Source organism: Salmo salar, chromosome ssa19, assembly GCF_905237065.1.
Source record: "Salmo salar chromosome ssa19, Ssal_v3.1, whole genome shotgun sequence".
Classification (NCBI taxonomy): domain Eukaryota; kingdom Metazoa; phylum Chordata; class Actinopteri; order Salmoniformes; family Salmonidae; genus Salmo; species Salmo salar.
In genome coordinates this window covers 11,002,642-11,021,066 of record NC_059460.1, presented here as the reverse complement: position 1 = coordinate 11,021,066, position 18,425 = coordinate 11,002,642, and the positions used below count along the sequence as shown (strand labels likewise).

Sequence of the window (18,425 nt, the reverse complement as noted above, 5' to 3'; positions counted from 1 at the left end):
GGGTATTTACAGTGCCTTCAGAAAGTATTCACACCCCTTGACTTTTTACACATTTTGTTGTGTTACAGCCTGAATTTAAAATGGTTTCAATAAAAATAAATGTATCACTGGCCTACACACAATACCCCATAATGTCAAAGTGGAATTATGTTTTAGAAATATTTACAAATTAATCAAAAATGAATAGCTGAAATGTAAGTGTAAGTCAATAAGTATTCAACCCCTTTGTTATGGCAAGCCTAAATAAGTTAAGAATTTGCTTAACAAGTCACATAATAAGTTGCATGGACTCACTCTGTGTGCAATAATAGTGTTTAACATGATTTTGGAATGACTACCTCATCTCTGTACCCTACACATACAATTATCTGTAAGGTCCCTCAGTCAATCAGTGAATTTCAAACACAGGTTCAACCACAAAGACCATGGAGGTTTTCCAATGCCTCGCAACTACTGGTAGATGGGTAAAAAATAAAAATAAAGCAGACATTGAATATCCCTTTGAGCATGGTGAAGTTATTAATTACACTTTGGATGGTGTATCAACACACCCAGTCACTACAAAGATACAGGCGTCCTTCCTAACTCAGTTGCCAGAGAGGAAGGAAACCTCTCAGGGATTTCACCATGAGGCCAATGGTGACTTTAAAACAGTTACAGAGTTTAATGGCTGTGATTGGAGAAACTGAGGATGAATCAACAACATTGGGACACTGGGAGATGAATGCACCTTTCAGCAGGACAATAACACTGGAGTTGCTTACCAAGAAGACAGTGAATGTTCCTGAGTGGCCGAGTTACAGTTTTGACTTAAATCTACTTGAAAATCTATGGTAAGATCTGAAAATGGTTGTTTAGCAATGATCAACAACCAATTTGACAGAGCTTGAAGAATGTTGAAAAGAATAATGGGTAAATGTAGCACAATCCAGGTGTGGAAAGCTCTTAGAGACTTAACCAGAAAGACTCACAGCTGTAATCACTGCCAAATGTGATTCTAACATGTATTGGCTCAGGAGGTTGAATACTTATCTAATCAAGATATATTAGTGTTTTATTTTTCAATTTTTTTCTCCAAATATTCAAATTTGTCTTCCACTTTGACATTACAGAGTATTTTGTGTTGATTGTTGACAAAAAATGACAATTACATCCATTTTAATTCCACTTTGTATCACAACAAAATGTGGAAAAACTCAAGAGGCGTGAATACTTTCTAAAGGGACTGTAATTAATTGTAAGGACTGGAAATCTGATAAACTTTAAAAATATAGCCTAATCATTTTATTATCTGTATTGAAGTAGAAGGTAATGGGTTAGAAGCCTACATAACCCATAAAGTAAAATGCAGCATCTGTTTATGGCCAGCTATGTAAACTCTAACATTGATTTATGTTGCAATAATGTCGCTTCATTTGTTAATATACATTTTTGTTTTCTTCAAATGCCCCTTAAAGGGAAAGTGATCTGAAAGTAACTGAACGTAATCAGATTACATTACTGAGTTTGGGTAATCCAAACGTTATGTTACTGATAAAGAATGTGGACAGGTAACTAGTAACCGTAACTGTTTACATTAAGAAAGTAATGACCCAACCCTGTGTATGCAAATGATATGACTGTGAAAGACCACTCCTGCAAACTACACTGCTCAAAAAATAAAGGGAACACTTAAACAACACAATGTAACTCCAAGTCAATCACACTTCTGTGAAATCAAACTGTCCACTTAGGAAGCAACACTGATTGACAATACATTTCACATGCTGTTGTGCAAATGGAATAGACAAGAGGTGGAAATTATAGGCAATTAGCAAGACAGCCCCAATAAAGGAGTGGTTCTGCAGGTGGTAACCACAGACCACTTCTCAGTTCCTATGCTTCCTGGCTGATGTTTTGGTCACTTTTGAATGCTGGCGGTGCTTTCACTCTAGTGGTAGCATGAGACGGAGTCTACAACCCACACAAGTGGCTCAGGTAGTGCAGCTCATCCAGGACGGCACATCAATGCGAGCTGTGGAAAGAAGTTTTGCTGTGTCTGTCAGCGTAGTGTCCAGAGCATGGAGGCGCTACCAGGAGACAGGCCAGTACATCAGGAGATGTGGAGGAGGCCGTAGGAGGGCAACAACCCAGCAGCAGGACCGCTACCTCCGCCTTTGTGCAAGGAGGAGCAGGAGGAGCACTGCCAGAGCCCTGCAAAATGACCTCCAGCAGGCCACAAATGTGCATGTGTCTGCTCAAACGGTCAGAAACAGACTCCATGAGGGTGGTATGAGGGCCCGACGTCCACAGGTGGGGGTTGTGCTTACAGCCCAACACCGTGCAGGACGTTTGGCATTTGCCAGAGAACACCAAGATTGGCATATTCGCCACTGGCGCCCTGTGCTCTTCACAGATGAAAGCAGGTTCACACTGAGCACGTGACAGACGTGACAGAGTCTGGAGACGCCGTGGAGAACGTTCTGCTGCCTGCAACATCCTCCAGCATGACCGGTTTGGCGGTGGGTCAGTCATGGTGTGGGGTGGCATTTCTTTGGGGGGCCGCACAGCCCTCCATGTGCTCGCCAGAGGTAGCCTGACTGCCATTAGGTACCGAGATGAGATCCTCAGACCCCTTGTGAGACCATATGCTGGTGCGGTTGGCCCTGGGTTCCTCCTAATGCAAGACAATGCTAGACCTCATGTGGCTGGAGTGTGTCAGCAGTTCCTGCAAGAGGAAGGCATTGATGCTATGGACTGGCCCGCCCGTTCCCCAGACCTGAATCTAATTGAGCACATCTGTGACATCATGTCTCGCTCCATCCACCAATGCCACGTTGCACCACAGACTGTCCAGGAGTTGGCGGATGCTTTAGTCCAGGTCTGGGAGGAGATCCCTCAGGAGACCATCCGCCACCTCATCAGGAGCATGCCCAGGCGTTGTAGGGAGGTCATACAGGCACGTGGAGGCCACACACACTACTGAGCCTCATTTTGACTTGTTTTAAGGACATTACATCAAAGTTGGATCAGCCTGTAGTGTGGTTTTCCACTTTAATTTTGAGTGTGACTCCAAATCCAGACCTCCATGGGTTGATAAATTGGATTTCCATTGATTATTTTTGTGTGATTTTGTTGTCAGCACATTCAACTATGTAAAGAAAAAAGTATTTAATAAGATTATTTCTTTCATTCAGATCTAGGATGTGTTGTTTAAGTGTTCCCTTTATTTTTTTGAGCAGTGTATTCCAACTTCTCTTTTGGAGATGAGCTTCCCTTTAATATGCAGGTGACTCCCTGGCAGTCACCAATATGATATCTGTTTTATCAGGCCTTTTGAGGTGTGGGCCTTCCTCCCTTTTTTCTGAATGTCATCATGTTTGTCATGGAGGGATCAGGGCTATCAGAAATGACTGACATTTGGCGATTTCAGCTCCATTTGAAGAAACATATTTTAAACCAGACACAATTCCCAACTACATCATGGCGATACGGAAGGCTAGATCAATTTTCTCTGGAAATAATTGAAAATATTACATATTAGGAGGTTTCATCTCTTGTTTCTATCTATCTAAATTAGATGGAATAGATAAAGCGTATAAGATTAAGCCAAGCAATCTGTATGTATTTTACTGCATACTGAGGCGTTTTGTACCAGCGATCAAGACTTAATGGTTATTAGTTACTAACTTAAGATATGAATTGATTACTAGATATTTCTCATTGCGTCTACTCAGTGATATTTAATGTAATGTGTTATCCTTTCTTGTCGCTCTGTAATGATATTCATTATATGAATGGTATACTATATATCATATTTCAGTTGCTGTATTCAACACAATCGACACAAAGATCCATGCAACCCATCACACATTTCTGATATAACTGTTTTATTCTGTGCTTATAGAGAGTACATGTGGACACCTGCTTGTCGAATATCTCGTTCCAAAATCATCTGCATTAATATGGAGTTGGTCCCCCCTGTGCTGCTATAACAGCCTCCACTCTTCTGGGAAGGCTTCCACTAGATGTTGGAACATTGCTGCGGGGTCTTGCTTCCATTCAGCCACAAGAGCATTGGTGAGGTCGGGCACTGATGTTGGTCGATTAGGACTGGCTCGCAGTTGGCGTTCCAGTTCAAATCAAATCAAATTGTATTTGTCACATGCGCCGAATACAACAGTGAAATGCTTACTTACAAGCCCTTAACCAGCAATGCAGTTTTAAGAAAAATACCTACAAAAATTAAGAAATAAAGTAACAAATAATTAAAGAGCAGCAGTAAAATAACAATAGAAAGGCTATATACCGTCTTTCGGATGGGACGTTAAACAAGTGTCCTGACTATCTGGGGTCACCAAAGATCCCGGTGTCCTGGCTAAATTCCCAATCTGGCCTTCATCCCATCATGGCCACCTACTCATCCCCAGTTTACAATTGGCTCTTTTATCCCCCTCCTCTCCCCTGTAACTATTCCCCAGGTCGTTGCTGTAAATGAAAATGTGTTCTAAGTCAACTTACCTGGTAAAATAAGGGTAAAATAAAAAATAAAATAAATACAGGGGGTACCGGTACAGAGTCAGTGTGCGGGGACACCGGTTAGTCGAGGTAATTTAGGTAATATGTACATGTAGGTGGAGTTATTGAAGTGACTATGCATAGATAATAACAGAGAGTAACAGTGGTGTAAAGAGGGGAGAGGGGCAATGCAAATATTCTGGGAAGCCATTTAATTAGATGTTCAGGAGTCTTATGGCTTGGTTGGTAGAAGCTGTTTAGAAGCCTCTTGGACCTAGACTTGGCGCTCCAGTACTGCTTGCCATGCGGTAGCAGAGAGAACAGTCTATGACTAGGGTGGCTGGAGTCTTTGACAATTTTTAGGGCCTTTCTCTGACACCGCCTGGTATAGAGGTCCTGGATGGCAGGAAGCTTGGCCACAGTGATGTACAGGGCCGTACGCACTACCCTCTGTGGTGCCTTGCGGTCGGAGGCTGAGAAGTTGCCATACCAGGCAGATATGCAACCAGTCAGGATGCTCTCAGTGGTGCAGCTGTAGAACCTTTTGAGGATATTTTTAATTTTTATCACATTTCAGGTATGCCCCAAATGCAGACTGTGTCGAAGTAACAATGTTTATTGCAGAAACAGGGGCAGGCAAACAACAGGTCAAGGCAGGCAGGGGTCGATGATCCAGGGTAGTGGGGCAAAGGTACAGGACGGCAGGCAGGCTCAGGGTCAGGGCGGGCAGAAAAGTTCAAAACCTGTGAAAAACAGGAACAATAATGAGACAGGAACAGAGGGAAAAACGCTGGTAGGCTTGACGAAACAAAACTAACTGGCAACAGACAAATAGAGAACACAGGTATAAATACACAGGGGATAATGGGCGACACATGGGGGGGTGGAGACAATCACAAAGACAGGTGAAACAGATCAGGGCGTGACAATTGTATTTATTTAACCTTTATTTAACTAGGCAAGTCAGTTAAGAACAAATTCTTATTGACAATGACGGCCTACTCCGGCCAAACCCTGACGATGCTGGGCCAATTGTGTGCTGCCCTATGGGACTCCCAATCACCGCCAGATGTGATTCAGCCTGGATTCAAACCAGATGCAGTGCCTTAGACCGCTGCTCTGCTCAGGACCCATGCCAAATCTTTTCAGTCTCCTGAGGGGGAATTGGCTTTGTCGTGCCATCTTCACAACTGTCTTAGTGTGTTTGGACCATGATAGTTTGTTGGTGATGTGGACATCAAGGAACTTGAAGCTCTCAACGTGTACCACTACAGCCCGCCGATGACAATGCTCGGTCCTCCTTTTCCTGTTGTCCACAATCATCTCCTTTGTATTGATCACGTTGAGGGACAGGTTGTTGTCCTGGCACCACATGGCCAGGTCTCTGACCTCCTCCCTATAGGCTGTCTCGTCGTCGTCGGTAATCAAGCCAACCACTGTTGTGTCATCGGCAAACTTAATGATGGTGTTGGAGTCGTGCCTGGCCGTGCAGTCATGAGTGAACAGGGAGTACAGGAGTGGACTGAGCACGCACTCCTGAGGGGACTGTTAAGGATCAGCATTGAGAATGTGTTGTTACCTACCCTTACCACCTGGGGGCGGCCCATGAGGAAGTCCAGGATCCAGTTGCAGAGGGAGGTGTTTAGTCCCAGGATCCTTAGCTTAGTGATGAGCTTTGAGGGCACTATGGTGTTGAGGGCACTAAGCTATAGTCAATGAATAGCATTCTCACATAGGTGTTCCTTTTGTCCAGATGTGAAAGGGCAGTGTGGAGTGCAATTGAGATTGCATCATCTGTGGATCTGTTGGGGTGGTATGCAAATTGGAGTGGGTCTAGGATTTCTGGGATAATGGTTTTGATGTGGGCCATGACCAACATTTCAAAGCACTTCATGGCTACAGACGTGAGTGCTATGGGTCCGTAGTCATTTAGGCACGTTAGCTTAGTGTTCTTGGGCACAGGGACTATGGTGGCCTGCTTGAAACATGTTGGTATTAAAGACTCGGACAGGGAGAGGTTGAAAATGTCAGTGAAGACACTTGCCAGTTGGTCAGCGCATGCTCGGAGTACTCGTCCTGGTAATCCGCCTGGCCCTGCGGCCTTGTGAATGTTGACCTGTTTAAAGGTCTTACTGACATCGGCTGCAGAGAGCGTGATCACACAGTCTTCCGGAACAGCTGATACTGTCATGCATATTTAGTTTTACTTGCCTTGAAGAGAGCATGGAAGTCATTCAGCTCGTCTGGTAGGCTTGAGTAACTGGGCAGCTCTCAGTAGTACTTCCCTTTGTAGTCTGTAATAGTTTGCAAGCCCTGCCACATCCGACGAGAGTCGGAGCCGGTGTAGTACAATTCGATCTTAGTCCTGAATTTATGCTTTGTCTGTTTGTTGGTTTGTCGGAGGGCATAGGAGATATTTCTTATAAGCTTCCGGGTTAGAGTCCTGCTCCTTGAAAGCGGCAGCTCTACCTTTTAGCTCAGTGCGGATGTTGCCTGTAATCCATGGCTTCTGGTTCACCCCAAAGGTGATTCATCACTTCAGAGAACGCGTTTCCAGAGTCCAATGGTGGCGAGCTTTACACCACTCCAGCCAAGGCTTGGCATATCTCCCTCACTAGCTTTAAGCACCGGCTGTCAGAGCAGCTCACAGATCACTACACCTGTACATAGCCCATCTGTAAATTGCCCATCCAACTACCTCATCCCCATACTGTATTTATTTATTTATCTTGCTCCTTTGCACCCCAGTATCTCTACTTGCACATTCATCTTCTGCACATCTACCATTCCAGTGTTTAATTGCTATATTGTAATTACTTCGCCACCATGGCCTATTTATTGCCTTACCTCCCTTATCCTACCTCATTTGCACACACTGTACATTTGAAAGTCCCTGAGCTCTTCAGTATGGGCCATTCTACTGCTAATGTTTGTCCATGGAGATTGCATGGATGTGTGTTCAATTTCATTCACCTGTCAGTAACGGGTGTGGCTGGAATAGCCGAATCCACAAAATTAAAGGGGTGTTCACATACTTTTGGCATGTTGTGGATGTTATTATTTTCGTGTTCACATGGAAATACACTATAGAGAAATGCTGAGGACATTATGTAACTACTACTGTTTTTTTATGCCATACACCCACGACACATACAGTACCAACATACAGTACATTTCTCACAGAAGATTACTGCACATGAAAGTTAGCCTATGGATTTATTTACAGAATGTGTGAAATGATGGGTAAATGCAGTATCTAGCAGATAAACTATCTGAACAAGAGGAATCAATAATAGCTGCATTAATGTTGAGAGAGAGAGAGAGAGACACACAGAGAGACACACAGAGAGACACACTGGACAGAACACACATAAGAGAGATTTTTCTTTGAAAGGTTGCTGGTTAGAGTCCCTGAGCCGACTAGGTGAAAAATCTGTCAATGTGACCCTGAGCAAAGCACTTAACCCTAATTGCTCCTGTAAGTCGCTCTGGATATTACTAAAATGGAAATGTGTGTGATGTTTTTCAGCTCAGATGCTCTGAGGCCAGTTCCTTTCTGCCCACAGACATCACTAGCCGACAAGGAGACTATCGATAGATTAGTTCTCCCTGTGCTCAGACAATAGGACATTGACGAATGGGATTTTTTATTATTTTAAAGTACCTCTCTTTTTCTCTTTCTCTCTCTTTTTGTCTATTGTGCTACCCCTCTCACCCTCTCTCTCTCGCTCTAATTTTCTACTGTGCTACCCCTCTCTCTCTCTCTCTTTCTACCGTGCTATCCCTCTCACCCTCTTTCTCTCTCTCTCTTTTTATACTGTGCTATCCCTCTCAAACCTCTCTCTCTCTTTCTCTCTCTCTTTCTACTGTGCTACCCCGCTCACCCTCTCTCTCTCTCTCTCTCTCTCTTTCTACCGTGCTATCCCTCTCACCCTCTTCCTCTCTCTCTCTCTCTTTCTACCGTGCTATCCCTCTCAAACCTCTCTCTCTCTCTCTCTCTCTCTCTTTCTACTGTGCTACCCCGCTCACCCTTTCTCTCTCTCTCTCTCTCTCTCTCTCTTTCTACCACGCCAGCTCTTTCACCCCCTCTGTTTCTCTCCGGCTACGCTTGACTATTGGGACTTCAATCCCTTAATCATACGTACACTAAACCAGGATTACATGCTAAATAACTCACACATCTACAATTGATCTGAGATAAAGCAGAAGTCTTTCATTAGCACACCCCGTCTCAGCAGATGGATAATAGATCTGTTAACCTCTTTACAAAAAAAATCTAAGAGTCACTTCCTTGTATCTGTCTTACCTCTGTCGACCTCAGACAAAAGTAAATACAAAGTCCCCTTGTAATTAGCCCTCATCACTGGGTGTTAGTTATATTGTGTGTGTGTGTGTGTATGTGTGTGTGTGTGTGTGTGTGTGTGTGTGTGTGTGTGTGTGTGTGTGTGTGTGTGTGTGTGTGTGTGTGTGTGTGTGTGTGTGTGTGTGTGTGTGTGTGTGTGCATACGTGCGTGTCTCTTCTCTCTGATCCCCTTTCCCTTCAGGGTGGGAGTTTTAATTGCCCTCTCACTAACTTTTAATAAGCGATTTAAGAACACACACACACACACACACACACACACACTAAGCAGCTCTCGAGTTTCTTCCCCAAGGCGAGTGTTTGACAAACCAGATGACAGCTCTGGGAATACTGTCACAGCGCTGTGGTGTAACGCTGTAATCCACCAGAGCTGCTCGTTTTCTGATTTACACACTCACACACCCAGATGCATGCACTCACACACCCAGATGCACACACACACACACACACACACACACACACACACACACACACACACACACACACACACACACACACACACACACACACACTAGTAGAGGCTGGTTGGAGGAGCTATAAGAGGAAGGGGTCATTGTAGTTTCCATATGTTTGATGGGTTTGATACCGTTCCATGAATTCCATTCCAGCCATTACAATGAGCCCGTCCTCCTATAGCTCCTCCCACCAGCCTCCGCTGACATACACACACACGCACACACACACCTGACCTCTCATCCCTGTGGAGAGATTTCTGACCTCATCTCAAGTGTGTGTGAATGTGTGTGGGACACTCAGTATTTGTACTTTTACAGTCTAAAGACATCATGTTGCTAACTCTATTCTTCTGTTCTAGTTTGTAAGCTGATAGGGGTTTGTATTGCACTGTACCCCTGCATTCTGAGAGAGTGGCTTATAATTATCTCCACTGTACATGGTGGATACAGAGATCAATGGAACTACAGTACTCTCCTCATTTAAAAGGGAGGACAGGCCGCTGTTTGTTTTAGCAACCGTGTAGACTGGGATTTCTGATCTCATCTCAAGTGTGTGTGTGCGTGTTGTGTGTTATGTGTGGTTGTGTGTGTTGTGTGTGTGAGCGAGTGTGCGTGTACATCTACCCGACTGAGCAGAGGGCTTGATAAAGAGTGCAGGTCACTGTGGCAGGCAGGGCTGTCCGTGCCACTACCTGTTCAGAATCAATAAAAAGCAGGGGGCCTCAGAGGACCTGTCAGTTTTCCTGCCAACTCAGGGTGAGGTAGAGAGAGTGTTTGTGCGCGTGTGTCTGTGTATGTGTGTCTGCGCGCATGCATGTGTGTGCGTGCGGACATGTTGACTCCCAAGGTTGTGTGTAGTTATGAAGAGGTCAGGACTGTACGTGTGATAGGTAAACACTCTGGTCTCTCTACTAAAGGGCTGCAGGGAGAATACAAAGCACCCAGCAGCAGGGGAACTGGATGGTCAATCAGAAAAATAGAGGGAGAGAAATAGAGGCAAAGGACATTTCCAAGACGTAGAGATAGAGAGACAAAGGAAGGTCACAGAGAGAAAGGAGAAAAGGGCAGGAAAAGAGAGAGAAATGGTTTCATTGTTGTGGCTCAGATGGTTGATAATAACAGGGTGGGTTGATTGAGTGAATCATCACCGGAGTGTTTGGGAGCGAACGCTCTAATTTAGTTTAGAGTGATTATCATTCACACAAAGACCTGATCTCACTCCTCTGTCTCCCACAAAGAGAAGCCAGACAGACTCACTCTGAAAGGGACATTTTCACAGCCTCTGATGATGAATGAATGCGGTAATTGAAGCTTAATAGAAATTATAGTTTCATATTTCATTTAGATTTCTCCGTTAACTCATGTCAGATGAGGGATCATACAGTAGTCAAATGCTCGTAGAGTTGCATGAATTAAGAGGATCTCAGTAGCTCTCAGCAAGCCTGTTGTGAACGCGCTCGACTAAAGAGCTGTAGAGGTAAAGTTAACTTAACTTTTAGGCGACCTGCTGTAGCTTGAGTCTGCAGCTGCAGTTTTGGAAAGTGGCACAAACGGAGATTGGTAGTCCATTTGCGTAGACTTTGAAATCACTGTGGAGAGCTCTTTAGTCTCTCAGTCTTGTAGCCTACCTATGAGTCATGTAGATGTCTTGCTCCAGGGATTCAGTTTTTCTTGGTCACCAAAAACTCTTGGTTCTATTATTATAAATTCTTAGCTTCAATACATATTCCAAATGGACAAAATATGATGGATTTCTTAATTCTCTGTAAGTAAGTCCATTTGTCCCAGCTCCATCCTGACCCCCTCTCTCTCGTCTCGCTCTCCACTAGGAGAGCTGCTGCTGTCGGGTAAGATCTCCGGCCACACCGTGAATGGAGGCTGGACATCCTGGAGCTCCTGGTCTCAGTGCAGTAGAGACTGCAGCCGAGGGATACGTAGCCGTAAACGAACCTGTACCTCCCCTGAACCACGCCATGGAGGACAGACCTGCCTGGGACCTGCTCAGGAGTACCAGGAGTGTAATGTCACACCCTGCCCAGGTGAGATATAGAGATACACACCTGAACATACAGGTAACTGCAAAAATAAAGGCAACACCAACATTGTGTCTAAATAGAGTGTTGGGCCACCACGATCCAGAACAGCATCTATGCGCCTTGGCATCAATTCGACAAGTGTCTGGAACTCTATTGGAGGGATGCGACAACATTCTTCCACGAGAAATTCCTTAATTTGGTGTTTTGTTGATGGTTGTGGAAAACGCTGTCTCATGCAATGCTCCAGAATCTCCCATAAGTCTTCAACTGGGTTGAGATCTGGTGACTGATACACACGCACACACACACACACACACACACACACACACACACACACACACACACACACACACACACACACACACACACACACACACACACACACACACACACACACACACACACACCCTTTAACAGTAGAACCGCCGGGCATAGACGGATCCACCTTCAAGCTAATGAGCAGTCATTCTGACCAGTGGTGGAAGGTACTTAAGTAAAAATACCTTAAAGTACTACTTAAGTAGTTTTTTGGGGTATCTATAATTTACTTTACTATTTATATTTTTTTAAACTTTTAGTTAATTAAATTCCTAAAGAAAATAAAGTACTTTTTATTCCATACATTTTCCCTGTCACCCAAAAGTACATTTGTAATACTTAGCAGGACAGTAAAATGGTCCAATTCACACACTTATCAAGAGAACATTGGTAATTTGAAAATGAATTCATCTAAAAAATATCACAATTTTTAAAACAAGCCATAGAAAGTTGGTTGCAATTTCAGTTTAATCCACCAGAAACTATTTTAGAATAAGGCTGTAACGTAACAAAATACTTTCTGAATGCACTGTATATGGGGGTTGGAAATGATGCAGACAATTACATTGATGGAAGGTACAATCTATCTGCAATATTAAAGCTGATCTACCCCCCAAAATAAAAATAAATAAATAGATAACATCCCTGGTCATCCCTAATGCTTCTGATCTGGCGGACTCACTAAACACTCGTGCTTCGTTTGTAAATGATGTTGGAGTGTTGGAGTGTGCTCCTGGCTAGTCGTTAAAAATCGAATCAAATAATAAAATGGTGCTGTCTGGTTTGCTTACTATAAGGAATTTGAAATGATTTATACTTTAATACTTTTATTTAACTAGGCAAGTCAGTTAAGAACAAATTCTTATTTTCATTGACGGCCTAGGAACAGTGGGTTAACTGTCTTGTTCAGGAGCAGAACAACAGATTTTAACTTGTCAGCTCAGGGATTTGATCTTGCAACCTTTTGGTTACTAGTCCAATGCTCTAACCACTAGGCTACCTGCCGCCCCAATACTGGAGTTTAGTTTAGCAATTACATTTACTTGGGATACTAAAATATATTAACCAAATACTTTTAGATTTTTACTGAAGTAGTATTTTACTGGGTGATTTTCACTTTTACTTGAGTCATTTTCTATAAAGGTATCTTTACTTTTACTCAAGTATGACAATTGGGTACTTTTTCCACCACTGATTCTGACTGCAACATTCTAACATTGTAATTAATACATTTCATATATGCTATCACAAAATGAATGATTAGGTTGTGTTCATGAAGGCCTTGGGTAATTGGCTTTCAAATAACACAATAGCATTTTCATTAGCTTGTTATTGTAGGCTATATGTAAAAAAAAAAAAGAAACACACAAAACACCAATTCAAGTGTTCAATACATTTGTTACAACTATGGAACAGAAGGCATGTGTGTTGGAACACATTAACAGCTTCTTTTCATAATGACAAAATGAAATAAAAACCCCAACCACCAAGACGCGTGGTCAGCAAGACGAGCGGTCAGCAAGACAGGTGGTCAGCAAGACGAGCGGTCAGCAAGACAGGTGGTCAGCAAGACGAGCGGTCAGCAAGACGGGTGGTCAGCAAGACATACGGTCAGCAAGACATAAGGTCAGCAAGACATACGGTCAGCAAGACATAAGGTCAGCAAGACATAAGGTCAGCAAGACATAAGGTCAGCAAGATGCGTGGTCATATGATGAAAACATCAGTAGCCTAAACATCATTATAAGCACCAAGTGGTCTTGATAAATAGTGAAACTCAGCACGTAAGCGATAATGGCATTATAATGAATATAAGCAGTAGCGATTTTAGCATGTAAATCTTGGTGGGGCAAACTCGAAGAAAAAAAAATCCTAGATGCATGCCAGCAAAGCCACTACACAACACTAAACAATACATTAATTGCACTATAACGGTGACAAACGGTGCCCACAAACTGTTAGGGCCTACATAAAGCTGTCCCAACAGCAGAGCTTTCTTTTCAGCAGCATGGAGTGAATCCTTACCACTGCTACACCTGGCTATCAGCGGAGCCTTGTCTGGCAGCGAAACAGTTAATTCAGCCTCATTTACAGCCTTATAAAAAACATAGCTGATATGGCTGACTTGCTTAAACAAATGTGGTTTCTACTGACAATTGAGATGTACAAACTATGGCATAAGGGAACGATGAGCGCATAAGAGGCATTCTGTAATTTCGATTAAAACATTAATGAGTGAGCGACTACGGACGTAGTCAATATAACTATGTGTTCAGCACTATTGAAATGTACAACGACAGAATGCAGATCATGGGCTGCTCTTACAGTATTTTCCCTGTACATCAAGTCAGAACCGTAGGATAAAGGGGGCATATACGCAGACAATGAAAACTCTTATAGTATTAGATGACATTTCTCAAAAACATGTTATAGGCTACATGTGCAGCACCACCGAGTCAGAACAGTAACGTTAGGCGAAATTAAGAGGTGAAAATAGGCCAAATTATTAGGGTGAAGCACATGGGCTACTAACAGCTTACTACACAACATACACTTAGTATTACTTTCATAGCTACAGTATACATACCTCCCTTGCATATTACATGATTTATGCAGCATTCAAGACATTTTTGGACTCACCTTGACTTGTGATGTGCTCACTTAAACATGAAGGTGGCGTGGCAGTCCTTTGTGGGCAAATTCTGTCATCAAACTTTGTCATCAAAGTCTGGCATTTTCTGGATTTATTTCTATTTAATTTTATTTATCCTTTATTTAACTAGGCAAGTCAGTTAAGAACAAATTCTTATTTACAATGACGGCCTACCAAAAGGCAAAAGGGATCCTGTGGGGACGGGGGCTGGGATAAAATATATATACAGTTAAGTCGGAAGTTTACATACACTTAGATTGGGGTCATTAAAACTTGTTTTTCAACCACGGCACAATTGTCTTGTTAACAAACTATAATTTTGGAAAGTCGGTTAGGACATCTTCTTTGTGCATGACACAAGTAATTTTTCCAACAATTGTTTACAGACAGATTATTTCACTTATAATTCACTGTATCACAATTCCAGTGGGTCAGAAGTTTATATAAGTTGACTGTGCCTTTAAACAGCTTTGAAAATTCAAGAAAATTATGTCATGCCTTTAGAAGCTTCTGATAGGCTAATTGACATCCTTTGAGTCAATTGGAGGTGTACCTGTGTATGTATTTCAAGGCCTACCTTCAAACTCAGTGCCTCTTTGCTTGACATCATGGGAAAATCAAACGAAATCAGCCAAGACCTCAGAAAAAATATTGTAGACCTCCAGAAGTCTGGTTCATCCTTTCCAAATGCGTGAAGGTACTACGTTCATCTGTACAAACAATAGTTTGCAAGTATAAACACCATGGGACCATGCAGCCATCATACCGCTCAGGAAGGAGATGCGTTCTCCTAGAGATGAATGTACTTTGATGCAAAAAGTGCAAATCAATCCCAGAACAACAGCAAAGGAACTTATGAAGATGCTGGAGAAAACAGGTACAAAAGTATCTATATTCTCAGTAAAACAAGTCCTATATCGACATAACCTGAAAGGCCGCTCAGCAAGGAAGAAGCCACTGCTCCAAAACCGCCATAAAAAAGCCAGACTATGGTTTGCAACTGCATATGGGGACAAAGATCGTACCTTTTGGAGAAATGTGCTCTGGTCTGATGAAACAAAAATAGAACTGTTTAGCCATAATGACCATCGTTATGTTTGGAGGAAAAAGGGGGAGGCTTGCAAGCCGAAGAACACAATCCCAACCGTGAAGCAAGCGGGTGGCAACATCATGTTGTGGGGGTCCTTTGCTGCAGGAGGGACTGGTGCACTTCACAAAATAGATGGCATCATGAGGTAGGAAAATTATGTGGATATATTGAAGCAACATCTCAAGACATCAGTCAGGAAGTTAAAGCTTGGTCACAAATGGGTCTTCCAAATGGACATTGACCCCAAGCATACTTCCAAAGTTGTGGTAAAATGGCTTAAGGACAACAAAGTCAAGGTACTGGAGTGGCCATCACAAAACCCTGACCTCAATCCTGTAGAAAATGTGTGTGCAGAACTGAAAAAGCATGTGCGAGCAAGGAGACCTACAAACCTGACTCAGTTACACCAGCCCGGTCAGGAATGGGCCAAAATTCACCCGACTTATTGTGGGAAGCTTGTGGAAGGCTACCCAAAACATTTGACCCAAGTTAAACAATTTAAAGGCAATGCTACCAAATACTAATTGAGTGTATGTAAACTTCTGACCCATTGGGAATGTGATGAAAGAAATAAAAGCTGAAAGAAATAATTCTCTCTATTATTATTCTGACATTTCACATTCTTAAAATAAAGTGGTGATCCTAACTGATCCTAATAATAATACGTTTTGTTGTGTTATTTGTTTTGTCTTTTCTGGTGGATTAAACTGAAATTGCAACCAATCACGGCCAACCTACGAAATATATTTGACGATAGAATTCTCCCTCTACCCTCTATTGTCCAGCTACCTGCTAATAGCCATGATGGTGCTATACAATGTAGCCATGTGTGTTTGAAAGAGTATTTTCCAGTAAGCAACAATTTGTTTACCTTCATTAGACAACTTTGTTCCAATATTTCTGTAATTCAGTGACATTTATTCCCATAGTAATTTGTTATGGATCCATAACTAAATAAACATCGGCATTTTGATAGAGTATTTTTATCATTATTTTATTAAATAAGTCATAAAGATGCTGATGAAGAAATTCAGTACTGTACAGTATATGCTTTTACATTTCGATAATAAAGCATTTAAAACATTTTGATGATATAAGCCACCGGCATTTGTTTATTAGGCTATAGCAGAACATTATAATTGTCCGGACGCCCCTTGCTGTGCCTAGTGAGCAGTTGGTCAAGTTCTGTTGTCAGAAGAGAAATGGAAATGTCAGTGTGAACCGACTACCTGATGAACCCGCCAGGTATGTTGACTCTGCCTGTCGGAGGTGGAGTTCCAGAGCTCACAGGTGTGCCTGGCATCGATTGTGACTCCATCTCGTTCCTCGCCCTCTTCAACGCGTCATTCTCCGCCTGACTCTCCACCAATGCCGCCTGGCTCTGGAGCAATGCTTCAGCTGTCGCCCGTATCTCTGCCCTCAGATAATGTTTGTCTTTCTGCTGGTCTGCCTTCAATGACTCGATCTTGGTGTTCAAAGTTTGAATCTGATCCATGTGCACCTTCATCAGATGAGCAGAATGGACCCGCCCTGAGCCCCCATTGATTACAGCGGCCTATTATAGAAACTGTAGATCAATTAAGAATTAAAAGTGACTCCAACACACAAATACTGCGTACAAAACACATTCACGTTTTTGGTACACAATAATTTTTATATTTTTATTTTTATTTAACCTTTATTTAATTATCAATTTTATTACACAGTATGTCTACACATTGATAGGCAATTTATATATATATATATATATATTTTTAAAGAAAATGCGCTGAAACTAAAATACCTTTAGTTTTGGTGATCCTCTCAGCTCCGGCTCATTTTCAAGTCCTCTCGTGGTTACGGTCCTAACCCTGGAACGGGTAGCACCATAGAAAGAAGCTGGCTTGATGAAAACAATGTCCATTTCGTCTCACTCTTTGGTCGCAATGTCATTTTTTGCAGGTAGAGGGATGTTCACACCTACAGTAGCTGGGCTATAAAGTGTCTATTGTCCTGCTAATCGGGCTACAAGTGTTTGAAAACCTGTTTTCAAAATGCCACCAGCTGTCCATCACTACTGTAAATATAAACACAGCATCTTGTTTACATCTTGTTTACATTTTTTATTGTAACCACAATGTCACAAATAATTTGTATCTACCTTTCCAATTACTTTTAGAGTTTGGGATTAATTGGATTAATATTATGGTGTTTCTACTCCAAGAAAAATGAAGAATGTTAGGATGGAACGGAAAACATGGCGCTGTACAATGTGACAGCCGGGAGTACAGTACTGAGCTCTTTAGCTAAAGAATCCCTGTGTCGTGCGGGCACGCGGGAGACCGGGGTTCAATTCCCTGATGGTGAGGAAGGAGTAGGCTGTCCTTGTAAATAAGAATTTGTTCTTAACTGACTTGCCTAGTTAAATAAAGGTTACACTAAGAACATAACATGTCTACAACCTAATTGTATAATTGTAGTCTAACCAATACCCAAATGGAGATTCAGTCAAAATAAAAATCTCATTGATTTATCAAGACTAGTCCCCATGCATGTCTCAGAGCAGCGCTAAAATAGTTAGAAACTATTGCTTCTAGACATGGTAGCCGAAATGATGGGCAACTGGGCATTTTTATACATGGCCCTAAACATGATGGGATGTTAATTGCTTAATTAACTCAGGAACCACACCTGTGTGGAAGCAACTGCTATCAATATACTTAGTATCCCTCATTTACTCAAGTCTTTCCTTTATTTTGGCAGTTACCTCTACATACACATACACATGCACACACACGACTCTGTTTCCAGGTGAGACACAGTACACACCTACTCTACATCCACACACACAACCCTATAATAATATGAATAATTATAATAATAAATTGCATTTGTGGAGGGCTTTTCATTTACACACTGAGTGAAAACAGGAAAGCTTCAGTAATATGACATCCATGACAAATTAATAAAGAAATAAAGAAATTAGAATAAATATCCTCATAATGAATATAATGAAGCACAAAACTACACAATAGGA

General features: G+C 42.2%; 1 protein-coding gene across 3 annotated transcripts in view; it reads left to right on the top strand.

Annotated features, from left to right (window-relative positions):
- sema5a (sema domain, seven thrombospondin repeats (type 1 and type 1-like), transmembrane domain (TM) and short cytoplasmic domain, (semaphorin) 5A) overlaps window positions 1-18,425 on the top strand; it is a 195,700-nt gene that overhangs the window by 164,522 nt on the left and 12,753 nt on the right. For all 3 annotated transcript variants that reach the window (XR_001322457.2, XM_014157212.2, XM_014157211.2), the window contains one exon: window positions 11,142-11,351. Coding sequence is in view for 2 of the 3 variants with exons in the window: in XM_014157212.2 (XP_014012687.1) it covers window positions 11,142-11,351 (210 nt within the window). In the remaining variant the exon portion in view is untranslated. The remainder of the gene's footprint in view (window positions 1-11,141; window positions 11,352-18,425) is intronic.